The 26723-nt window shown below is 39.7% G+C and overlaps 1 protein-coding gene across 2 annotated transcripts; it reads right to left on the bottom strand.

Moving 5' to 3' along the window:
• Positions 1-644: 644 nt before the first annotated feature.
• On the bottom strand, positions 645-26090 carry POLB (DNA polymerase beta). Of its 2 annotated transcripts, XM_012777396.2 has the most exons (14): positions 25840-26090; positions 25506-25563; positions 23342-23408; positions 19141-19215; positions 18489-18547; positions 15868-15917; positions 13679-13730; positions 12032-12086; positions 11862-11934; positions 9377-9447; positions 8317-8403; positions 2778-2842; positions 2129-2268; positions 645-887 (listed from the first exon to the last, which is right to left on the bottom strand). In XM_012777396.2, the coding sequence occupies exons 1-14, from the start codon at positions 25898-25900 to the stop codon at positions 793-795; spliced, it is 1008 nt and encodes a 335-aa protein (XP_012632850.1). In that variant the 5' UTR covers positions 25901-26090; the 3' UTR covers positions 645-792. The 2 variants fall into 2 exon arrangements, with proteins under 2 accessions (XP_012632850.1, XP_075853481.1); XM_075997366.1 differs by lacking the exon at positions 25506-25563 and having other exon boundaries at positions 25840-25940.
• Between the last annotated feature and the right edge of the window lie 633 nt (positions 26091-26723).

The raw sequence follows: 26723 nt of genomic DNA on the forward strand, positions 1-26723 counted from the left end.
CCTTTGTAAGTCACAAAGCATTTGCACACACTTTGTTTTCAATAGCTTTACTTTATCATTTAATAACTTTTTACATCTTATATTTATATAATTTTTATAGCTTTTCAAGGAATGTTTTTACCTATATATTTTGACCATTTGTACTTAAAAGTTTCCTCAGAGAATTCAGGCAAAAAAAATGACATTTTTATTTATTTGACATTTAAAAGGCCATATTTTGTGCATCTTAGAAGTAGTTTTGCTTAGGAAAGCTCTAATAAGAGTACAATTAATTGCTACGGATTTCATTTAAGAGATAAACTACACATCTGTTCTTTTATTTAAGTTATAAATAAATATTACAAAATCAAATATGGGCCCATCAAAAAATTAAACTTATGAAAGTCCCTAATTTCATCTTCCAGAGACTAACATCTTGCAGAGGGTGTACCTTAATTGATATTAGTCAATTTATCATCAGTAAATAGGAGAAAAGGTACTAGGGTGATGTAGTTATAGCACAGAACGGAATACAATAAAATTTCCCACTAAGATCTGTTCTCATCTCCTCTCTCACTTCTCTACTAAACCCATAGCAAAGTGTGATCATTAATATGTAAATTTGAACCAAACATTTGCTAAGAAGGTAAGAACACCATCCAGTAACAGTGTGAGAGGTTTATTGACTACAAAGCAAGCTAAAGCATGAAGAAGAAACAATCATTTAAAAACACCCAAGACTCTTACGCAGCAAAGGTTAAGAAATAAATTAAGACTCCCAGAGGGCAGCGTGGGCGGGAGGGCGGGCGGGCCTCATTCACTTCGGTCCTTGGGCTCTCGGTATTTCCACTGGATGTAGTCAAAGACGTCCTTCTCACTGTCCACCGGCAGGGCCTCTCCAGCAACTCCTGTAAGTAGAGACAGAAAAGAAACTTATTTTAAGAACCAGTTTTGGAATTTAGTTAGAGTTCAGGATTGAGAGTTGGGTAGGACTCGATTTCAGAAGAAAATGATAACCAAGTCACTAAAAAAAAAAAAGATAAAAATCCTAGCACTCTGGGAGGCCGAGGCAAACAGATCACTCAAGGTCAGGAGTTCAAAACCAGCCTGAGCAAGAGCAAGACCCCGTCTCTACTAAAAATAGAAAGAAATTAATTGGCCAACTAAAAATATATAGAAAAAATTAGCCGGGCATGGTGGCACATGCCTGTAGTCCCAGCTACTCGGAAGGCTGAGGCAGGAGGATCGCTTGAGCCCAGGAGTCTGAGGTTGCTGTGAGCGAGGCTGACGCCACGGCCCTCACTCTAGCCTGGGCAACAAAGCGAGACTCTGTCTCAAAAATAAAGATAATGACCAGCTCCATCCTCTCGCATGAACTCATGTTTGAGCTTTGTCACATATGTTACCAGTGCTACAAGAGGAACCTTGTACCCCAACAACGGCCATCAAAGGGACTCAAATTTATGATGTTCCTCTCTGCGGGATCTCCACTGTAGCCATCATGTATCATATAAAAGACTCCAGTTAGTCCTTTGCAACTCACAATGCAGTGCTAGGACTAGCAGCACTGGCATTACCTGGAAGCTACTGGAAATGCAGAGTTCTGAGCCCCACTGCGAGCACACAGGATTAGAATCTGAATTTAATGAGGCCCCCCTAGTGATGTGTATGAACACTGATATATGAGAAGCACTGCCCTAGTCTACCAGAGTGAAAGCCCTATTTTATACTTATAGGGCAAAATGACAAAAATGCATAGAGCATGTTGTGAAATAACACAGAGTATGTTGTGAAATGTTAACAAGACTCATAAGGCACAGATTAAGCAATCCTTATTCTTTACACTCTGAAAGCATGGGGCCAAAGCTACCCAGTTTTGTGTGGCACTAAAAGCAATACCTGAGTTCTTCAGAAGTCTTAGGGATACATTTTTTAAAAAATCCTTTATGGTCTTCAAATGAAGGCCCAGGGACACCTTATGGATTAAAGCCCCTCCTACTGCCTGGGGACTAACAATACAAAGAAACTGCACTAAGGGGCATAGTTACTGGAAGGCTTAGAAACTAAATTTGCTAAACCAAAACATCTCAGCAAATAGCTTTCTCTCCAGATGGCAGGGATTATCTCCAGTGCAGACATAAATACTCACCAGTGACTCCCAAGGGACGGATGGTGTATTCATTGATTGTGAAGCCCTTTTCTAGGGCATGAGCTCTCATGTTCTTATTGAAAATATCACTCCCAGTAAAATAGAGAACACCACAATAATACTGATCTTTGGGTATCAACCTAAAAAAATGAACAGTAGATAAATTTTTGCTACACATTTCAAATTTAGCAAATATAGGACTCCTAACATTAATAAGGAACAAAATACCTAAAATAAGTCTATGTGGTCTGACAACCTGAAGAGGAGGCCACCATTAGGCAGACCATTCAAATCACCCCACCCTGAGATCTGTTTAGGTTTCAGTGAACTTCGCTCTACAAGAGGTGTGGAGGAATGTAGAGAAATGAAAGCCTTATCACTTATCACAACTAGCTCCCCCAGGCAGGAAACTACTTCTGAGCTGTGGAAGGTGCCATGAGTTGCAAATCTGGAGAAAATAAATTAGTCTAGAGATAATCATTATTCTTTGTATGTTTTCAAGCGAAACACTGTACTTTGCAAGAACATATGGCCCTTCAGGGTAAAAGGGGGCTCCAGACATTTATGTCACATCCAAGATCCACAGAGGGAGGGAGAAAAGGGGACAAGAAGGAAATGCTACAGGCCAGCAAGGAAGTCTGGGTAATACCTGATATCGATTCTTCTGTGCGGATACTCCTTGTCCTCATTTTTACTTGGAAGCTGGCAAACACCCTAAAATGGATATTTTAAAGAATGTTTAAAGATGTTTTTAAACTTATGGCTTAGTTTTAATAAAATGTTAAACATGAGGCTATTTTTGCTTTTAATAGTGGCAGTTCTAAAAGCCTGAGCACTTTTAAGTTAGTAGCTTCTCTAAGTATTATCACCACCTTTCTATTATACTTCATAATAATTAGAGAACCATAGTGAATAAGGATTCTAGTTATGAGCACCTAATCAGAAAAAGACCAAAACAGGAAAGAGCAACTTGGAAGAAACAACAATGATGCAGGAAAACGAAAATAAAACATGCTGCCAGTAATATTCTCAGAAAACAGAAGATATTCTACCCACGAAATAAGGGCAGAATACTATAGAAAAAGAACCTTCAGGGGAAAGGTTTAAATCAAAGTAAAACATATTTTGAAGAAGTAGAAGAGTTTGAAACTGAGAAAATCTCTTAGAAATTAGGAAAGATAGAAAATAAGAAAAATTTAAAAGAAAATTAGGGAGTCATTTTCTTCCTCCTCTACAGGTGAGTTTTCATTGTACTTCTACAGTTTTCAAACAAAATTTATCCAAGTCTGTTTTGTCATCTTTTCCCTTTCCAGAGAAAGGGCAAAAATTCTGGCAGTAACCCATACATATATAAAAACAAGATATAAATTACCACCAAATTTGAAATTAAAAGTGTCAAATGCCACATTCTAAGCTAAATACACAAGTGACAGGCTTCTGGCCCTAAAGAGTATCCAACTTAATACACATTTCACTAAAAGGCATACTTTTTCACTCAGCAAAATAGAAAAATTAAAATCATTTAGAATAGGTATTTTCTTTAGCTGTTCCTATGGGTGAAAGATTAATGAAATACGTTTACCTTCAAAACATGAAACCTATCTTCTTAGGCATTAACAAGTTCCAACTCAACTTACATCTTCAAATAAATCAGAAATTACTTCCATCTGGAATTACCAGGAGGTATTACCTTGCAGATATGGATGTCTGGATGCCACGGGCAATGATTAGCTGTTTGTCACATCAGTAATACGATTTCATCTAATGTCTTTGTTCCTTTCCTCAAGGCTAATTTTATTTCCTGCACTTTTTCTGAAGTGCTGATGTTAAGGAATTTCTCTGTATTACTGTAAATTCTTCATTAGAGGGAGTGGATTAGTTTTGTTTGGCATTTCAGTTAGGTAGCTGCATGCTGAGTGTCTGAGATAAAGCTGTTTAAACTTCCTCAGAGTAGCCACAATATCCTATTGTTCCTTAAATTCTTCCTGTGGATGTTTAACAGAAAATCACTCAAGGCCAAACTTACACTAAATACTAAAATTTGAATGGCACTCATCATATATACAACCAATAGAAAGTTAAATGCAGAAGCTGATTTTTCTTCCAAATATTATATTCATAGGAAGAATGGCTCAATTGGCTAAAGACCATGATCTTATCAGATGATCTCTCCTAAGGTTTGATTACTATTAGCTTAAAGCGATTCATGTTTTGAAGGTAACTTGAAAAACACATGGATGCTTAGACCTTTAAGACTAGTCAGTGGTTATAGCAACAAGAGGCTTTGGAATCATGTGGATGTGGAATGAGAATGGTTTATTCCACTTTTTAAGTTGAATTCATTTTGTAGTCAATTTCCTTCCAGAAACCTAGAGATCTCATTAATAGCTTCTTTGGCTATCTTTGCTAATGTTCATTCACTTGGGGCCACGACCCTGACTCCTGCCCGGCCACCCAACCCCAGACACCTGCTTAGTGAATTCCCCCACTCAGGTCTTTCCCTAAGTCTCATTTTCTCAGCAAGGCCACCTCTAACCACCCTGTGCAATGCTGCCTCCTGTACTCCTCCCACCCCATACACTGCTTCCCCCCCCCCTTTTTTGAGACAGAGTCTCTGTTTACCTGGCCCTTCTTTTGTGCCCCAACTGAATCCTTACCAGGTCATCTTCCTTCCTGATCTACTTCGAAACAGAAGATACCTCATATTGGTGCAGCACTCTCTGTACAACTCTTGGAAGATTCAAAATCTTTGAAGTTACACAAACTCCAATTTGTACATATGTACAAACTCTTCAATGTTTCCATGCATATTATTTAATTTGACCTGCATAATAGTCCTCTGACATAGGGCAAATATCACTTTACAGATAAGAAAATTAAGGCCTTATTTTATTTATTTATTTATTTTTTGAGACAGAGTCTCACTCTGTCACCAGGGCTAGAGTGCCATGGCATCTGCCTACCTCACAGCAACCTCAAACTCCTGGGCTCAGGCGATCCTCCTTCCTCAGCCTCCCGAGTAGCTGGGACTATAGGGATGCACCACTATGCCCAGCTAATTTTTTCTATATACCCTTGAGTATATTCTTCTTCCTCTTCTGGTAACCCTATGACCCTCACATTAGGTTTCTTCACGTAATCCCACATCTCTTGTAGGCTTTGCTCTTTTCTCTTGTTTCTCTGGTTTATCTCTGTGACTGATTTATTTAATTAGAAGGTGTTATCTTCAATCTCTGAGATTCTTTCTTCTGATTGATCTACCCTGTTCTTGAGGCTTTTCACTGTGTTTTATAGTTCCCTGAATTGACTCTTCATTTCCAGGAGTTCCGTTAGACTTTTCTTCACTGTTTCAATTTCTTTAGTGAATTTCTGTTCCAGATCCTGGAATCTTTTTGCATTTTCTTTGTGTTGGTTATCCAGTTGTTCTTGCAAGTCGCTGAATTTTCTTAAATTCCATGCTCGAAATTCCTCTTCTGTCATTTTAGTGGTTTGATTTTAGTGGTTCATGTCCATTTCTAAGGGGCTGGTGCTCCTCTTTGGGGGTGTGCTTTCCATTTGGTTCTTCATATTTCCAGAGTTCCTTCGCTGATTTCTTCCCATCTGGATCAGTTGTTGCTTCTTGCCTTTAGGTTTACGTTAGGATAGTGACACGCCCCAGTAGGTGGTGTTTGTGGGTGAGATTCGACCACTCCCTGTATGATGAATCAGTAGGTGCCGTGAAAAAGGTGTTCAGAATGTCCTGTCAGTAGGTGGCGCTTGCTCAGAGGAACAGGCTACACTGTTGTTTTTGGGTCTTTTATCCAGTTCTTGTTCCTCTGGAGAGGCACCCTAGTGCCTCAGTTGGTAGGTGGGGCCCTGGGACTTCCAGGTGTGTCCTTTTCTCCCCCTCAGTGAGGGCTGGTCCAGGAGAGAGTCTGGGTGGAGCTGGGTTGGGTAAGCCTGCCCTCAGGCACCACCAATGCTGTTAGCAGGGGTCAAAGTTCTGTTCTCTGCTTTCAGGAAATGCTGTCATGGAGGGGTTGGAATGGCCACGCTCAGTCAGAGAGTCTGCGTATGGGGTGGGGCTGTCTGAGACTCACAGTCTGGAGCGGGCCTCGCTTCTTTCCACTCTCCCCAACTCTGCGGCTACTCCTGGGCCTCTGCCAGCAGGCCAGACCACACACCACCGGGCCTTGCCTGGCTATGATTCCGGCCAGAAGGTACGCAGGTACACAGGTGCACAGGAACGCCCCGCCTGGGCTGGGCACATAGATCCCCCTTTGGGACGAGGGTTGCCCTCAAGCACGCTGATCTGCACCTGAAGGCACACACACCTCAGTAGGCTGTTCACAGATATCCCTTGTGTGTCCTGGGTAATACGATATCTGGGTGCATCAGATCTGGTCTCCAGGTCTGACTTCTGGGCTCCAGAGTTCAATCCCTAACCCCACCAGGGAGAGGAGTGCCAGTCCTAATTCACCCATCGGGAGCCCAAGCTGGGTTGACGTCTCTCAGCCTCTCAGCCAGAAGAACAGGGCAGACCCTGGGAGGGCTGGCGGTAGGAGCTCACCATCTGAGTACCCCTCAGTGAGCTGTAGGGCCCCAAAAGCGAAGGTCCCATTTCCTGGAGGTGCCCCCGGCTGGAGGCTGTATTGTCTCTCTCAGCAGCCGGGGATAGGGAAGGGGGAGGGGAGAATGGAGCAATATGGTGCCTGCCACACGGCTCGGGTCTGTGCACACGGAGGTGCCCTGAGGGAGTTGGGAGCCTGGTGCTGCAACTGCTACAGGCTTACCACTCACTGGTAGTAGCTGTCTCTGGGCTGGTGTCCGCAGGTCTCTCCAACCGCTGGGGAGCCCACCAGCAGTATGAGATGCAAGGGAGGGGAGAGTTAACTGCTCCACCTACCCTTGCTGCTGGTCTCCAGGCTACTCGGGAGGTCTCTGCTTCCAGTTCTTCTCCGCACTCTCTTCCCGTGGAGTCTTCCGTGGTCTCAGGTACCCCTCCTTCGGACTCTCGTCCAATACATGCTCGTCTGCTAGCTTCTTTCTTCTAATTTCTCCTAGAATCTGTCTTTTCTACAGAGATACTTTGTCTGGCGGTGTTTCTCGTCCGCCATCTTGCTCCGCCCCTGTCTTGAATCTTAAAGTATTAATTCCCTAGGAAGCCTGTAGGGTTGAGCAGTTCATCATGATGGGCTTCAAGGTGCAAGTGTCCCCTCAATCAGCCTCCCTAGCTATACTCCACACAACATCTTTGTTCCCTGCATGTTCTATTACATACCCTGATTCCTTTATTTTCTTTGGTGTTGTAATAGATTACTACTCTTCAATCAATTCTAACCTCACTTACCGAAAAATTCTGAGTCAGAGAATATGAGAACCACTTAATGTTTTAGTGAAAAACTTACCATGTGTTAATATCATTATTGATTTTTTTGGGGGGGAGTGGGGAACACAGGGTCTCGGTCTGTCATCTGGGCTAGAGTGCAGTGGCGTCATCACAGCTTACTGCAACCTCCAACTGTGGGCTCAAGTGATCCTCCTGCCTCAACCTCCCAGATAGCTGGGACTACAGGCCCTCACCATGATGCCTGGCTAATTTTTCTATTTTTTTAAACATGGGGTCTCGCTCTTGCTCAGGCTGGTTTCAAACTCCGGGCCTCAAGTGATCCTCCCACCTCGGCTTCCCAATCATTATTGATATATTTAACCCTCTGCACTTCGCTTGCTTTTTTCTCCATTCCTTTATTCTACTCAGGATTTAATTTTTTAAATACCCCAGATTTTACAAAGCGCGGCAACAGAATAAAAAACTGGAGTTTCTTTTCATACCAACTTATTTATTTGGATCTTTTTATATTTCAAATTATTGATACATTCAAAGAGTAATTTTAATCTCTATAATTTTTGCTAACCGTGTCTAGTCACACTCGACATCCGAGTGCAAAGGGTTAAAAAGCAGATTATGACTAATTACGCTGATGGCATAGATTATTTGTAAGTGGGGAATTTAAAAGAAAATACCAAAATCTTCTCAGAGTAGCTATGAGAATCAGGCATCCTGCTAATCATTTTCCTCTAAGGTCTCACAGATATCCTACTTGTTGACTGTAATACAAAGCTACAATGAAGTCATATACCCAGAATGGTTACTGAATACTCCCCAAGGTTTTTTCCAGATGTGCTAAATAAATCAAATGAGCACTTACCATGAACTTTGTTTCACCCTTTGACAGAGTATCTGTAATAAAATGGACCTTCTGTAACTGTTCGACAACACGATGTAACAGCTTTGGCTGTGGAATCACAATTGGGGAATAAGAAAAAGAACAAGAAAACATTTTTTTTAAGAAACAGGGTCTTCACTATGCTGCCCAGGCTGGAGTACAGTGGTGCAATCATAGCTCACAGCAAACTCAAATTCCTGAGCTCAAACAATCCTCCTCCCCCAGCCTCCCATGTAGATAGGACTATAAGCATGCACCACCACACCTGGCTAATTTTTATTTTTTTTTGTCGAGACAGGGTCTAGCTATGTTGCCCAGACTGGTCCCAAACTCAAGCACTCCTCCTACCTAGGCCTCCCAAAGTGCAGTGCTAAGATTATGGGCATGAGCCATCACATCTAGCCCTAAGAAAACATTTTAAGATGAGTTTTCTGATTATCTATGGAGAAATCGCTATTTTTTTAATGTACTAAGTACCTTTTCCTTCTAACAGAAAATTCATCATCTTATCAAACAAAACATATTTTTAGAAACCACTGTTTTCACCATGTTTTCACCTGTCTTCACCAATAACATGATACCCTAAAACAAACATCATTTGTATTTATCTGTTTCACTAAATAAAAGAATTAGCTGTTTCATCTTTAAAAGGCATATATTCCAAAATAAAAAATATTTTGCCTTTATGGGTTTTCTTAGAGGTAAGGTCTCTTGATATTTTATTTTTTAATAGAAAAATATTTGTTTGATGAAAACCTGAATATTAAGCTGAGTATTTCTAAAATATATATGATAGTAAATAATTTAAAAAATATTTTATTAAATACCTCTTTCAAATGCTAGACTGTCCTCCCAATTCCTTGAGGAAAAACAATGTGTATCCCTTTCAACAACTTACTCTGCTTTTCATAGAATTCAGTCAATACAAAAATACTGCAGCTGACTTTTCATAAAGATTAAAATAAAACTTATTCTGGATATACCCAACTATCATTTAGAAAATGATATTCATTGTTGCATAAGATTATAAATTCTGAGGTACTTGTTTGGTTGATTCCGAAGTGAAGCTTGGATGGGTCAGAAGAACATCCATGTCGCCACTGGACTCTGCACCTGCAACAGCAAAGGGATCCATGTGGAATTCTCCATGTCAATGTATCAGTTGGGCCAACAGGACCAAGCTGGTGACACACATAGAAGAGCCTTACTTCTTATATTCTAACTTTCTATTTCACTGTGCTTCATATTCAGACTTAGTTAAAGATTTCAATTTTCTGTCCAACTATTTAGGTGTATTGGTATAGACAGCAGAATCTGGGATAACAACAGTAATTAGCATTAGAAATAAATTGCATACAATTGGTTAATTTAATGTGTTAAAAAATGCACCTAGAGGCCGGGCGCTGTGGCTCACGCCTGTAATCCTAGCTCTTGGGAGGCCGAGGCGGGCGGATTGCTCAAGGTCAGGAGTTCAAAACCAGCCTGAGCAAGAGCGAGACCCCGTCTCTACTATAAATAGAAAGAAATTAATTGGCCAACTGATATATATATAAAAAATTAGCCGGGCATGGTGGCGCATGCCTGTAGTCCCAGCTACCCGGGAGGCTGAGGCAGAAGGATCACTCGAGCCCAGGAGTTTGAGGTTGCTGTGAGCTAGGCTGACGCCATGGCACTCACTCTAGCCTGGGCAACAAAGCGAGACTCTGTCTCAAAAAAAAAAAAAAAAAAAAAAAAAAAAAAATGCACCTAGATAACGATTCAATAATGAATCCAAACAATATTCAAAAATAGCTTTAGGCCGGGCACGGTGGCTCACGCCTGTAATCCTAGCACTCTGGGAGGCTGAGGCGAGTGGATTGCTTAAGGTCAGGAGTTCAAAACCAGCCTGAAGGCCGGGCGCGGTGGCTCACGCCTGTAATCCTAGCTCTCTGGGAGGCCGAGGCGGGCGGATTGCTCAAGGTCAGGAGTTCAAAACCAGCCTGAGCAAGAGCGAGACCCCGTCTCTACTATAAATAGAAAGAAACTAATTGGCCAACTGATATATATATTAAAAATTAGCCGGGCATGGTGGCGCATGCCTGTAATCCCAGCTACTCGGGAGGCTGAGACAGAAGGATCGCTCGAGCCCAGGAGTTTGAGGTTGCTGTGAGCTAGGCTGACGCCACGGCACTCACACTAGCCTGGGCAACAAAGCGAGACTCTGTCTCAAAAAAAAAAAAAAAGAAAAAAGAAGTAGCTTTAAAATATGCCTATGAACACTCTATGTCTCAAATTAAATAGTATACTCTTAACTCTGTAAGGTTAATCAGAAAAATCATTTCAATTCTTGTGATTGAACTTAATTAATACATAGAAATAAAAATTGCTATTATGATATTATAGATGAGAACATAGCACTTTATAATGACTTAGATTTTGGTTTTGATCTATATTCAACAACCGCATAGCTCTGGCAAGTTATATACAGCTGTTTAAACCTTTCTTTTACTATATTCCATGAAATTCTATCTCTACTTAAATGGATTTTTTTCACTTTAAAGGCCTTTTTTTCAGTATTGCAAATAAGGACTGACTCTACATTCCTCTAGACTTCAGCTTTCTTGTCTGCAAACTACTAAAAACTACTCCATAAGCTACTGTGCAACTAAATAAGAACATATGTAAAAGCATTGGCTATACTGCCCGAAACACAGCTAGCACAAAGTGATTCCATGTATCTCCTCTCTTTCCTTCTTTTTTTTTTTTTTTTTTTTTTTTGAGACAGAGTCTCGCTTGTTGCCCAGGCTAGAGTGAGTGCCGTGGCGTCAGCCTACCTCACAGCAACCTCAAACTCCTGGGCTCAAGCAATCCTGCTGCCTCAGCCTCCCGAGTAGCTGGGACTACAGGCATGCGCCACCATGCCCGGCTAATTTTATATATATATTAGTTGGCCAATTAATTTCCTTCTATTTATAGTAGAGACGGGGTCTCGCTCTTGCTCAGGCTGGTTTCGAACTCCTGACCTCGAGCAATCCGCCCGCCTCAGCCTCCCAGAGTGCTAGGATTACAGGCATGAGCCACCGCGCCCGGCTTCCTCTCTTTCCTTCTTGATAAATACAATATAGGCCAACACACTTTTGGTGACTGAAGATCCTGCAGTGTCTTTGTATCTTTATCCTATACATCAATAATCATTAACCAGATATTTAAATATAAAGAAGACTATATTTGAATGTTTACTAATTCCAGAACATCTAGGGAAGCTATTTTAATCAAGAAAATTCTATTGTCTTTTTTTCTTCTCATTTCTTTCTCCGAAAAGTCGGACATCTTTCACTACCCACCCACCACCAAAAATGTTTTACTCTATTTAAAAAGCAAATATGAATCAACCAAAAAATGAGCAAAAAGAGAGAAATAAAGCAAGGGTCCATTAATACGGGACTGGATAAAGCATGGTACATACACACAACTGAATGTTCTGCAGCTATAAAAAAGAATAAGGAAGTTCTCTATGTACTGATATGGAAAGATCTCCAGTATGTTACCTCTTCTGAAACTGCCACAGACCGTAGCAATGTATTCAGAATCCACTTTTTCAACTTCATTTAGTACAATATCCTAATAGAAGAAAAATTAAGTCAGTATTCCAAAAATGGCTTCTCACAAGGAGACATTCTCAAGTCTAATCAAAGAATACAATTCAGCCCACTCTTACTTGCATTTGTAACATTTCTTCACGAGGGATTCTTTTCTCAAAGTCTTCAAAATACCTATAAAGACAAAGTAAACAAAAGATTCTGTAAAATTGAAATCTCCTTAAAAATTAAATTGCCTACCATAACAGGTATCCTCATAATAGCAGATCATTCTCACAAATCAAGATTAAAATTATTTGAGTAAGGGGAGGTTTATTCCTTAATTGAAATCCTTAAGTGTCATCTCTTGCAATACTCCATTGACTCCATGTAAACTTATGTGTAAAAAAGCTTCATATGCACATAACGAGAGTAAATAAATATATTTAAGTTAGTGCATGTTTTCAAAGTAGACTGCTCTCTACTGGCAAGTCAAGGGGTTACAGTTTACTGCTCTTAAATCCTGCAAAATGATCCTATGTTAAAATATTATCCTGCAACACAGATGAACCCTGAATACGTCATGTTAAGTGAAAGAAGCCAGTCACAAAGGACCACATATTGTATGATTTCATTTATGGGAAACGTCCAGGACAGGCAAATCTGTGGAGATAGAAAGTAGACGAGTGGCTGCCTGGGGCTGAGGAAGCTGGTGCCATAAATGAGTGGCACTGGGGAGAAAAAGGGGAATGACTGCTAATGGGTATAGAGCTCTTTTTGAGATAACAAAAATGTCCTAAAATTGACTGTAGTGATGGGTTGCACAACTTTGTGAATATATAAGAAGTCACCGAATTTATACTTTAAATATTTTAATTGGGTGATATATGAATTATATCTCGATAAGGCTATTATGAAAATATTACCTGAATATGAAATAACGTCTAAGCATATGTGTAAGAACAATGACGCACCTGTTCAAAACCAATTCTCACAACAACCAGGTTCTTCTGAAGACCTCCACTTACTATACAAATGCAAGGGAAGTGGGAATCCCATCATCCTGGTCTCTTACTGGCTCAAAATTTTGGAACAGTAGTATAAGTTTTAAAATATTATGGTAGGGCATCAATAGGAAAATTCAGAAGGTTATTAGGACTGAATCACCAACAAGGCTATATATCACCATAGAAGATACATATATCAGTTATGTTTTATAATTGTAAATAATCAATTAGAAAGGAGGTTCCCAAATTACATGTGGCAGACGAAATAATTATTGATGCTGATGCAGATATATGCCTATTAGTTATTCCTATATTGTTATTTAGGTGTGGGGTTTTTCCTTTTATTAAATTTAGTTTTTCATGTTCATGTTCTATCTTCTCAGGTAGACTACAAATTCCTTATGAGCCACACTGAACATATTTATATCTTTACCCCACACCTAGTGCGGTGCTTTGTACAATGTGAGCATGAAATAACCACCTGCTGACTGCCTGATGCCCTCAGTTCTATGTATTTTAAGAGGAAGTTCCCTGCTAAAGTCAAGAGAATGAGGGAAATCCTCAAAATAAGTAAAAAAGCTAGAAAGCAAAACTAAAGGCATTATGTGAACATAGGCATATACTCACAGGAGTCCACAACAAATCTTATTAGTATTTCTGAATAGAAAAGTGGCTGTGTTTAGCTAAGTCTGAAGAGTCACTATGGTGTATGAAAGCATGTCTATAAAATTTCTACTTTTACAGTAGTCAAAAGTGTCAAAAGAAAATTTGCTATCTTACCTTAGCCCAATTCGCTGATGATGATTCAATTTATCTTCATTTTTTCTGAGATCTGTATAGGAGATAAAGTTGAGGTATTAATTCAACCATTTTTGGGGGGAAAAAATGCTAACCTCAATGACCCTTTTTGCAAAAAACTACCTGGGGAAAAAATACATTAAAATGACTTTGAAAACACAATGAGAAAAAAATTTCAGATATTAAGAACTAGATAAAAGTGGCTCTTCAAATCAATGTAGTAAAAGCTAACAGCTGATTTCAGGATTTTTATTTACTAAATCAAAATTTCAATTACATTTGTATGAAACAGTAGATAAAACATACATGGATCATACCAAATTTTACTGGCTATAGCAAAAAACAACCTTATAAGAACCAATATTGTTTCATTTACTGTTAATAGCAGCAGTAGTAATCACAACTTTTGTATGTTTTATAATTAGGTTTATTCGTATCATTAATTTGTTCAACCACTCCTACATTCAACTAGTACTGAGAGCCAATTTGTGTAGGCATTGTGCTAAAAGGCCTATTGAAAGGAAAGGTATTACTGTTCCTTTTTTTTTTTTTTTTTGAGACAGTCTCACTCTGTTGCCTGGGCTAGAGTGCCGTGGCGTCAGCCTCGCTCACAGCAACCTCAAACTCCTGGGCTCAAGCAACCCTCTTGCCTCAGCCTCCTGAGTAGCTGGGACTACAGGCGTGTGCCACCATGTCATGCTAATTTTTCCATTTTTAGTAGAGATGAGGTCTCACTCTTGCTCAGGCTGCTCTCAAACTCCTGGCTTGAAGCAATCCTCCTACCTTGGCCTCCCAGAGTGCTAGGATTATAGGCATGAGCCACTGTGCCCAGCCTGTATCTTCATTTTTTAATTTAAAAAACTGTTGCAACATCCTATCTTAAGTCTAAAATGATTTAGTTCCATTTTGGTGGGCATGAGTACAGTGGCGAGCCACGTTAAAAAACAAGAAAAGTATGTTTCAAAAGCAATTCCAATAATCACCCTTATATTCACAAATATATAAATTCCCTCTGAAGATATAAAAATGGAAAAAAATCAGCATCTTTAGGATACATGGACCACTTAATACTTCCCACAGTTGTGTGCCCACAGAAAACACTAAAGTGTATGACTGGAAATGAAATGGAAATATTGAATTTGCTATATAGATATATGTAGTTATAGATAAACAGTTTTATTACGTATCTGTGAATTGTAAAAGAATATAAAAACCAGAGCAGCAGATCCTTGATACTACCAAGAAACGGAACTGACCACCTCTGAGAAACCCACAAATTCTTGGCCCCTCTCAGCAACCATTTCACGCAGACACACGCCTATAAGCAGAAACCAGACGCCCCTCTGGGATGCACGAGTAGAGCTCATTCTCCAGCTACGTGACAGGCAAACTCTTGACTTGGTAATGTCACTACCTGATCACTCCTTGTAAGAGTCAGTTATCATTTTTAAGTAGTGCTTACTACGTGCCAAACACTCCGAGGGAGATATACCCGTTTTGTAGGTGAGAAACGAAAGCACTAAGTTCGTTTATTCTAATAAAGTGGAGGAGGTAGGATTCAAACTCAGCGCAGTCTCCAAAACCTGTTCACCTAACTATTTGGGTTGCCTGTGAATAGCTGAACTCGCAAGTACTAAATCCCAAATGCCATGGATGAACTTTAAGGAATCCAGATATACACAGCTTACATCCTTGAAAAGTATGGAGAGAGACATAATATTTATAGGAGTGTTAGATTTAAGGAAAATGTTTTATAATTACTTAGGCTCTATTTTGATCACTTCTATTTTGATCAATCTTTAAAAGCAAAAATTTCTTTAATAAGCATTGCAAATCTCTTACAGAGTCTTTCTCAATATGTAACTTAGCTTTTAGTCTGACTTTGTTTCCCAAAATTTTATTTAAAAAGCAAAGGTAATTTAAATATTCTAAAAATCTACAAATGATAATTATTTCATTGCCTTTAAACCAAGAAGCCACTTCTTGTGCTTCTTGCTTTTCTGAGTTACAAACCTAAAAATCTTTAAGATGGTAATGTAAACTATACCCTGTATCTACTCTCTACTGCGCAGTTAAAGAAGAGGTTTTTTTTAAGTTCAGGTTTGTTAGAACATTAATGGTCTTTCAGGACCATATTTAACCTGGAATTAGTGACCTATGGTCATACACACCTTCTAATGTCTTAATACCTTCGTCTACAAACTTCCTCGCCGCAGATGGCCTACAAAGAAAGAAAAGCACCATCTCAGTATCAGGTGAAACTTGGGATCCTTGTAACAATCATGTCTTCTCTCCTCAAACAAAAAGAGGTGCTATTAAGCAAATAAGACCTGCTGAAATGTTGCATGGTCACTTTGGTAATGTTCAATTTTATCCAAAGTAAAAATTATTGAAGCTTCAATCATTAGGAAGACAACCATGAACTTGGACATGATAAAGATGTCTCAGCAGCTAGCTGTCATAATGCCCACATACAGACACATGGGCACTTGAAAACTGTTCATTCAGTGTTACTGAGGGCCTATTATGTGACACATACCCACCCTCCTGGGTGCTGAAAATACAGCAGGAATAAGAATGTGGGGGTAGAGAGATAATAGACACATATATAAACAAGGCCAGGTGTGGTGGCTCATGCCTGTAATCCTAGCACTCTGGGAGGCCAAGGCAGGAGAATCACTTGAGCTCAGGAGTTTGAGACCAGCCTGAGGAAGAACAAGACCCCGTCTCTTAAAAAAAAAAAAAAATAGACACATATATAAACAATAAAAATATCAGCTAGAGAAATTAAAATAAGGTGATATTACAGAGTAGCTGGGTCCTAGTTTAGGGTGAGTGCTGAGCAAAGGCCTCTGAGATAATATTTAAGCTAAGATTTGAGTAGCAAAGAGCCAGCTACCTGGGGGATCAAGGGAAAAAGCATTTCAGGCCAAGTAAACAGATAGTGCAAAGGCCCTAAGGCTGGCATGAGCTTGGCTTGTTCAAGAAAAGAGAAAAACTAGTATGGCTAGAGTGATGTGAGTGGTGGTATTAACTGCCTCTGGGCAATACACTGGGGTCACACTCTATTGTGCTTTTTGAGCCACAGTAGTAAGTTTGGATTTTATTCTGAGTGCAAAGGGAAGGCAGCATGCAAAGCAATGAAAAAAATATGATTTGGGTTTATAAAACATCACTGTGATTGCTGTGTTAATATAACTAAATCAGGACATCAGAAATGACTGAAAATGCTTTTATACAATGGAAGGTACAAAGAAAAAACTTTAGAGATTAACCCAACCTCCCTTTCATTTTACAGGGAAGGACATTGAAACATACAAAGTTGAAGTGACTTGCTAAGGTTACAAATCTAGCTGGTGGTGGCACTGGGACCAGTACCCAGATTTCCTCACTCTCTTCCTACTGTACCAATTACAGCATAATAAAGTGGGAACAGGGAATGTTAAGAAACACACATATACACACACAAAAACACAACAGTCTGGGGTTACAGAGTCTGGGGCCAAATAAACCTATACAATTCAGTAACCTGTGCAAATATCACGATCTTACAGTGTGGTATAGAAACTGATACTGATGTTAGGAAGGCAGTGTAGCATAGAAGAAACACAGCTGAATTGGGAGTCAGAAGACATGGGCTCTAATCCTGGCTCTGCCACAGTTAGTCACTTTCTATATTCAAGTTTCAGTGTTCTTGTCTGGAAAAAGAGGATAATATAACAGATGTGCTCTCAAACACCTTCTAATGAAAATTTTATAATGGCCTTTGGTCCCCAAAAACCCATGCTCATTTTCGATGTGCTAAGTATTTAATATATTTTAATATAACCTTCATTGAAGATACTGCCATTTAAGGGGATAATCATCATATATTTAAAGGAATGCCTTGTTTCATGAAGATGAGAGATAAACAAAGCATTATAAGCCTTAATCTTTTCTTTTTTTTGAGACAGGGTCTCACTCTGTTGCCTGGGCTAGAGTGCAGTGGTGTCACCTCACCATAGCTCACAGCAACCTCAAACTCCTGGGCTCAAGCGATCCTCCTGCCTCAGCCTCCCAAGTAGCTGGGACTATTGAGGCAAGCACCACCATACCCGGCTAATTTTTAAATTTGGTTGTTTTTTTTTTTTTTTTGTAGAGACAGAGTCTTGCAAACCTCAAGTTTGAGGCAGGTGTTGAACTCCTAGACTGAAGTAATCCTCCCACCTCGGCCTTCCAAAGTGCTAGGATTACAGGCATGAGCCACAGCACCTGGCCTTTTTTTTTTTTTGGAGAGGGGTGGGGGAAGGAGCCTTAATATTTCAATGTTAACCTTTACTTTGTCCAGGGTCAAAGAAGCCTCCTTTGGCACTAGCTCAAATATTAAGGTAAAGATTCCTTCACTAAAAAATGCCTGCAGGATTGTTCCAAATTCATAAGGTGGTACAGAAAAAAGTTTCAATGCTTAAGATAAGTATCGTGCTCAAAGAAGCAAGAGAGGCAATAAGATGTACACAGAGCAAGTACAGTGGAGGTGAGAGGAAGGAGGGATTATTTCTGGCTAGGGAATCAAACTGGTTTCATGAAAGAGGTTAACATTCACCTTGGATGGGGCTTTTACCAATCCAGCATCTGGAGGGAGCATCTGAAGAACAAGCCTCAGATACAGAAGCTATGGAAGGGTGAACTGTATGAGTTAAGCCACAGAAGTGGGAAAGCACAGTTGTGAAGAGAAACAGCACGTAATTTAGTTTGGCTGACATGAGAAATAAAACCAACCTACTACTGTGTCTGCTTAAAAATTTGTTCTTACCCAATGCCACTAACTCGAGTCAGGAAATTGATGGATGAACTCGTATCATCCTGTCGAATCTTTAAGGAAAAAAAAAAAGTCTAATGATAATTTAGGAATGCTTTGAGGACCTAAGTGATCTCATTGGAAATATACCTGTCTGCTAAGAGATGTGAAGAGCCATTTACATTTGCCTGGATAACCCACACGAAAGTATTTGTGTAAAACCTAGGTAATTAGAAGTGAACAGTGAAGATGTCGCATCTCTAAGTTACCCAATATATTTTTAAAGGCCTATTCATAAAAGACCAGAAGTGACATAATTCCCATCGTAGGGTGAAATAAAACCATAAAAATGCCTGGGAGAGTTTAAGTACAGAAATTGTAAAAGATAATGATTTTTTAGTGAAACTCGATAATCTCTTTTCTGAAAGGTACTAAAAATGAGGAGCCAACCTTGCCATTGATGCTAAGTTGCTTAAATGCCATATAAAATAAGTGAACATGTTACAGGAACAATATTCAAATTTTTAAAAATAAAGCCATCAACCTCACTGATCTCTTTCCCTCTAAGTCTCACTAGTGTGGCACCAGTCACCCTGCAGTGAGGCTCCATGAAGCTGCCACAAAAGCAGACACTATAATCAGAGAAGTAAACAAGTTAAACTTTTACCTTTTCCAGTTTACGTAATTTTCCAGTTGCTAAAAACTCATCAATTTTTTCAGCAATTTTTGTTCCCACTCCAGGCTACATGGAAAATTAAAAATACGAAAGTCATATAAATATAATGCTTACCAAATCATTAAAAGATAAAGAAGTAGGAAATGAAAAACAAATTAATACCACATGACAAGGCTTGAAATAAAGGATACAGAAAATTGAACCCCAGTAAAAAAAATTCTCCCAGAGGCAAAATGCTTAAATGATTGACAAAAGGGAAAGCCTAGTAAAATAACTGTAAATATCTCATTTATTTAAAATTAATTTTTGTTACAGAAAAATTAGAAAACATAGAGCTGCATAAAGAATCCCCTCATCAATGGCATACCCTGAAAATTAAAATCACCTATAACCTCATCCCCTAACATTTGGTATATATTACACTTTACTTCTTTTCTACTCACAAATATAAGCAGAATTATGTGTGTGTATATATGTGGTTTTTACTTAATACAACATGAACAAATTTCCCTATCAATAAATAAACACAACTATGGGATGTGTAATGGCTACACAGCACATCATTGTATGAATGTGTAATAATTTACTTAACAAATACCCTACAGGTGAACATTTAAATGGTTTCTAATTATTTGATAATATATCATATAATATGCATATTATAAGCATATACAAGCATATTATATATTATATAATATGCTTTCACAAATTTCCTTTAGAACAGAGGTTCTAAAGCCTTTGCACACATCAGCGTCACCTGGGGAACTTGCTAAACTGCAGAATGCCAATTCCCACCCTATAGTTTCTGAATCACTACAGCCGGAGTGGGGTCAAGAATTTGTTTAAGTTCCCAGGTGAAGCTGATGCAGCCGGTCTTAGCACCACACTCTGAGAATCACTGACATTTCCACATGGTATACCCACCACATGTGACAATTTAAGTTTAAATTAATTAACATTTAAAATTCCATTCTTTGGTCACACTAGCCACATTTCAAGAACTCAATAGCCAAATGTGGCTTGTGGTTGCCATACTGGACAGCACTGCTCTAGAATATAAGCTCTTGGAGAGCAGAGATCCTGTGAAAATACTGCTTTATGCCTAGTACTTGGCATATACGTGCTTAAAAATTATGAACTAATGAATCCATGTATACACATATCTCTATTGGTTTCCTTAGGACAGATTCCTCAAAGTGGAATAGCTAGGTCAAGGGAATATACATTCTACCAAGTTATCCTTCAGAAAGGCTGTAACAATCAACACTTCCATTAGCAGTAAATGAGTGTCGTTTTTTTTCACATCTTTATCCACTGCATATATTTGATAATTTGATAGACACGATATTGTATTTTGTTTTAATTTGCATCTTTGATTATTAGTGAAGTTGAACTTTTTTAATGTTTATTGGTCCTTTTTAAACATTCAATATGCATAATAATCTGTATGGCAGTTATTTCCTAGTGTCTCTTAGCCCTAAGTTCACTCATCTATATTCTTGACTAATAAATGTGCCTAAACTATTGAATGCATTCTCAAATTCTGAAAATAGCAATTATCAGGGCCGGGCGCAGTGGCTCATGCCTGTAATCCTAGCACTGGGAGGCCGAGGTGGATGAACTGCTCAAAGTCAGGAGCCTTTGAAAACCAGCCTGAGCAAGAGCGAGACCCCGTCTCTACTATAAATAGAAATAAATTAATTGGCCCACTAAACATATATAGATATAAAAAAATTAGCTGGGCATGGTGGTACATGCCTGTAGTCCCAGCTACTCGCAAGGCTGCAGGCAGGAGGATCACTTGAGCCCAGGAGTTTGAGGTTGCTGTGAGCTAAACTGACGCCATAGCACTCTAGCCCAGGCAACAAAAGTGAGACTCTGTCTCAAAAAAATAAAAAAAAGAATATAGCAATTATCAGACAGAAATGAAAAGATTTAGAATGTAAAATAGATTAGAAAAGGGAAACTGCTCAGACTTCTCATTTCCTGTACCAGAAGATAAAAAGAAAGGTAATCATTTTTTCCTTTACAGATATTTTGAGTATTAAATTTATTAAAAATTTAAAATTTATTAAAATTATTTTACTTAATAACATACTCACCTTAAGCAATTTAGACCCAGGATTTCCTATATCTAATATTAAGGAATGAAAGGCAAATTAAATTATTCATTCTGGAAATTTCAGATATCTAGAATTATGGAGAGCACTCAAATGGGCTAGATAGTAGGTCTGTGATTTTTAAAATTATAGTGAAAAGGAATAATAATGAGATTTTTACATTAAGTCCAGTCTTAAGCAAAATAAATTTTGGATACTTTTGTATTCTTTTTAGGGATATACCATAAGCTCAGATTTCGGATGAATGTTCCAGAACTCTTCAGTTTTTCTCTAATAAATGAGCAGATCATTTGCAATAAACATAAAAAAGAAGTGCTGTACAGCGTTGATGAAAGGGGAACAGAAGCAGGAACAGTTCCTGAGGTCAACAATGAGTCAGCTCGCATGGACGGAAACTCAATTAGAATTAAGTCTAACGTATCTATAACTCACTTGGCTAGTCTGTCTGGGGAGGATATAATAATGATGGGGACTGTTTATGCCATAAAGGATTTAAACCCTATATACCAGAACATGATTTAGACTGAATAACAAATTCAAAGTTAAGATGTGGCACATGATTAATGTGGATAATTTGCTACTCCACCATAAGATGCACAAGATTTCTGGTAATGTTATGACTTTGAAGGGTGAAAATATAAGGACAATTACGATTCATGCTCTCAAGACTCTCGTGAGAAAGTTTAAAACAATCAAATATTAATATTTAAATTCCAGAGGACTTTTGTGAAACATAAATAGGTGAAGAACAACATAAGGCGTGATAACTATCAGGACCTGAACTAATCAAAATCTATAGCAGTTTGGTATCTTTAACAAAAGATGAATAAGATATGGTCCTTAGGCCAGGTGTGGTGGTTCAAGCCTATAATCCTAGCGCTCTGGGAGGCCAAGGCAGGTAGATCGCTTTAGCTCAGGAGCTCGAGACCAGCCTGAGCAAGAGCAAGATCCCATCTCTACTAAAAAAAAAATAGACATAAATTAGCTGGACAACTAAAAAAAAAAAAAATATATATATATATGTATATGTATATATAAAATTAGCTGGGCATGGTGGAACATGCCTGTAGTCCCAGCTACTTGGGAGGCTGAGAGGCAGCAGGATCGCTTGAGCCCAGAAGTCAGAGGTTGCCGTGAGCTAGGCTGACACCACAGCACTCTAGCCCGGGTAACACAGTGAGACTCTGTCTCAAAAAAAAAAAAAAAGATATGGTCCTTAAACTTGAGGAGCTTTGAATTTTAGTGAGATACATGTGAGAGACAGCAATCTGACTATCAATAGGTAGACCTTCCCAGGATATTCTTAGTGATATTACAGGTTGAGTAGCCCTAATCTGAAATGTCCAAAATCTGAAACTTTTTGAGCACTGAAATGACACTCAAAGGAAATTGCTCACTAGAGTATTTGGGACTTCAGAGTCCTGGATTGGGGATACTCAACCAAATACAAATATTCCAAAGTCTGAAAAAAATCCAAAATCCAAAACACTTCTAGTACCAAGCATTTCAGATAAGGGATATTCAACTTGTGCTACACATCACCAAGAGATGTGACCCTCTAGAAACTATGACACTATTAGTGTACAGGGCTTCATGGAAACTACTTAATAGAGAACAAGGCTAAATGCCATAATATAAAAGGGATTTAATCATGTACTTTTTAGTAGGTATGTATGATCTCTTTGGGGAACACTCTCACTAACTCACATAGGTTGCTAACCCTGGGGACCGGATATGCTAGCACCACCTGGTCACTATACTCTCCCTAAGGACCAACACTCAAGCTGAAATTCAATGTGAGAATGAGTACATACATATATGAGAATGCAGAGAAAGAAAATTCTAATTACATATATTTTAAAAAATTTAAATCCACCCTCCCCCAAATAAAAGAATTCTGAGCTTAAAAAAGTATACTTGAAACAGCATTAAATATTATCCCAAGAAATCAGGAGCAGTGAAATCTGCCTGTGTGGGTCAAGGCAGCTTCAGACAGGTGAGTTTAATTTTATGGGAACCCACTAAATTTATACTCATGTGAACTCTTCAATCAACTTGCTCACTAAACTTACCAACTTCTTAGCTTCTGCTCCACTCTTTATTTTGTGTGGGTACTTTGCTATAACAGATGCTGCTTTTCTATAAGGAAAAGAAAAGGAAAACCAATTAGAAATCCAATAAGAACTTAATATTTCTTAATGGAATACATAGGCAAGCAAATAACTACCCAATAATCTCACCAAGATAACTAATTTTCTACCTTCATATAAAACTTAAAACTCAGATGAGCTGACAGACCACCTACTATATCTCTAACATTTTAAAAGTACCTTAAAAATCCTCACATTTGAGGATGATTTTAACTATATATGTAACACTAGAGAGATTCAGGAGACCAGCAGTCTCTCCTTTTCTTGGGAATAAGTAGAAAATATCATTATCCCCCCTTTTTTAAGCTCGTAAAATTTAGCAGTGGGGGGGGCCCTTTTTTTAATAGCTAGTTTTTAGAAACTGTTCATTATGCCCTCATAAAAATGTGCCACTGTATTTGAATTATTAGGTACCAAATCTGCTTAAGGATGTCTACTTTAAAATTCATGGTTTCTTATAATTTAAGCAAACTGAATTAATGACTTCTAGAAAATGCTATACACTCCTTCATATCTTTGTCTAGATGTTTCCTTTGTCTAGATGACTCTCCCTCTCATTTATCTCCTGATAAGTAAGACTAAATACCTGCTCTCTGAAGACTGCTGAAACCCAGATTGAAGACAGGGTTGAATATCTCTATTTCTAGATCATCAGCTGTGTGGATAATAGTACAATTACTTTGCATAGGAAGTCATAGGAAGGAAAGAAAGGAGGGGGCATAATCAATTTTAAATTATGTTGTGTGGGAAGGGAAGAAGGAAGTTGAGTTGAGATAAAGGGAATATAGGGCTAAACATGTGGGGAAAAACCCAGTGAGACACAGATCTGGAGTCACTGACATTAAGTGGTATTCAAAGCCAAGAATGGCAGGATTGCCAGGGATAGCATGGAAGTGAAAAAAGAGGGCTAAGGGCAGACTTCTGGGAACTACAGGTTGAGTATCCCTTATCCAAAATGTTTGGGATCAGAAGTGTTTCAGATTTTGGAATATTTGCATATACATAATAACATATCTTGGGGATAGGATATCCCCAAGGATAGGATAGGATAGGATATCCCCAAGGATATCTGAACACAAAATTCATGTATAGTTCAAATATACCCTATACACATAGCCTGAAGGTAATTTTATACAATATTTTTAATAATTTTGTACATGCAACAAAGATTTGACGGGTGTTTTGACTACAAATTGTCACATGAGGTCAGCTGTGGAATCTTCCACTTGCAGCATCATGCTGGTGCTCAAATAGTTTTAGATTTTGGATTCAGATTAGCTCAACCTGTGCCAACATCAAAATGTAAGACAGACAGAGAAATGAAAGAACAGAAGGGAGTGCCATCACAGAAGTCAAGGGACTTCCATGCAATAAGCTAGTGGTGAATGCCACTGCAAGTACAATAAGATGAGACATAGGTGAGAGCATTTTCATAGGAATAGTAGGATGGAAATTACACTCAATGAGATAAAGAATGACTAGGGATGAAGAAGTCTAGGCAAGGAATGCAGATTATTCAAGATGACTAAATGCAAAGTGAGAAAAGAGACAAGGTGCTAGCTAGAGGGAAGTTAAAATTGTTATGGTTTCGTTTTAAGAGCTGAGGGACTTGGATATGTCTACATGATAAGGAGCAGAAGCAGGTGGGAATAATGGATAGGAGGCCTATGGTGAGACAGGCAAGGAGGGGATCCCATGAAAGTGTCAGGATCAGCCACAGTCCATCAGATGGAATATGTGGTCCCTTGAATACAACTATTTCCCAGTACAGACCTGAGCATTGTCTTTCACTGCGGCTTAAAATTACACATTTCCAGTAATGCACCCTTGATGATGGGAAAAATACGTATCTGCTACAACTGTTCTCAACTAGAACTGGGAACCTCTCTGAATGGATCCTACAAGGGCTCTGCCTCTGTCCCAAATTCTTCCAGAAATATTGTGTGAGGTACCACCCTCGGTTCTTGCTTTTTCCCCCTCTTGCAGATAGACCCAAATATCCACCGGACCCTCAGTCCTGTTAATGGCCACACTAAACAAGGGCATCCCAAAACGCATGCTACCAGAGAACACTGCACTGTCTCACCTGTAAGCATTGTATTTGTGGATAGCCTGGCTCACGTTCTTCTCAAAGTTTGCGAGTTCTGAAACGGCAACAACAGGCTCGGGTGAACAAGAACCACGAGTAAACAAATGAGAACTGAGTTTCCTGGAAAAGGATGCGGCAGCCTCTGAGGGACGCTGACCACCCGTTCCTCCACGGGCCAGACCAAAGGCAGCCCAAAAGTGATGAGCCAGGCGTCGCCGACAGGACTAACAGCCACAGGCGCCGAAGCAAGACCCCGAGAGAAGGAAGGGAAGGCAATGGTTCGGAAGGAAAAGAGAAAAAAAGCCCCGGTGGCCCGGCCCGGTGAGCTAACCTGTGAGCATGTCGGTGATTCCCCCGTTGAGAGTCTCCTGCGGCGCCTTCCGCTTGCTCATGGTGGCCTGCACCCGAGGACCCCGCAGCGTTCAGGAACAGGGACCGGCGCCCTCCCAGGTTTGAGGAGGGAGCAGGACTTGGAGACCGGGCGGGAGCAACTCAGACCCGGGACGACCGGCGCGACCGGCGCTACCGGCGGAACAATGGCCGCCTCTGACAGGGGGCGCGGCGCGCGCGGTGACGTCACGCGCCGGGCGGGGCCAGAGAGGAGGCTGGGCCGGAACCGGGTTTGGCTGGGGGTGGGCCGCGGGAGGCGGGCTTCCGGTGCGAGAACCCGGACTTGGGTTCTCTCAGCGGGTGGGGCGGCCGAAGCCTGCGCCCGGCCCCGAGACAAGGTGTGCGCGCAGGGAGGTACGACCTCTGCAGAGCGCGGAAGGAAGGCCGCCGAGAACGGGAGGTGTCAAAGTGGTATTTCGAGTTCCCCTGCCTAGTGGCAGGAGCCAAAGTGATGAAGACCGCGAGAAAGGGAGCGGTGTTCCACCTAGATTATGAGGGATGACCCTCAGGACAACATGAGGGTCTGAGAAGTATATAGATAGGGTTAGTCTAAAACTTATATGGAAAGACAAAGGCCCTAAGAAAGCTAAAATTCTGAAAAAAATAAACTGAGAGTGACCACTTTACCCAATTTCACAACTTATGTAGACATAGTGATCAAGACTGTGTGGTATGGGTGGAGGTACAGACACACAAATCAAAGGCACAGAATAGAGAACCCAGATACAGGCCCATGTAACGTGTGTGCCCTACACAACATGATGGCAAGTGGCAAGAAATGAAATAGACTAGTCCTGAGACGGATCACAGTAGGCCGAATGGAAA

This window comes from Microcebus murinus, chromosome 24 (genome assembly GCF_040939455.1).
Source record: "Microcebus murinus isolate Inina chromosome 24, M.murinus_Inina_mat1.0, whole genome shotgun sequence".
NCBI classification, from domain to species: domain Eukaryota; kingdom Metazoa; phylum Chordata; class Mammalia; order Primates; family Cheirogaleidae; genus Microcebus; species Microcebus murinus.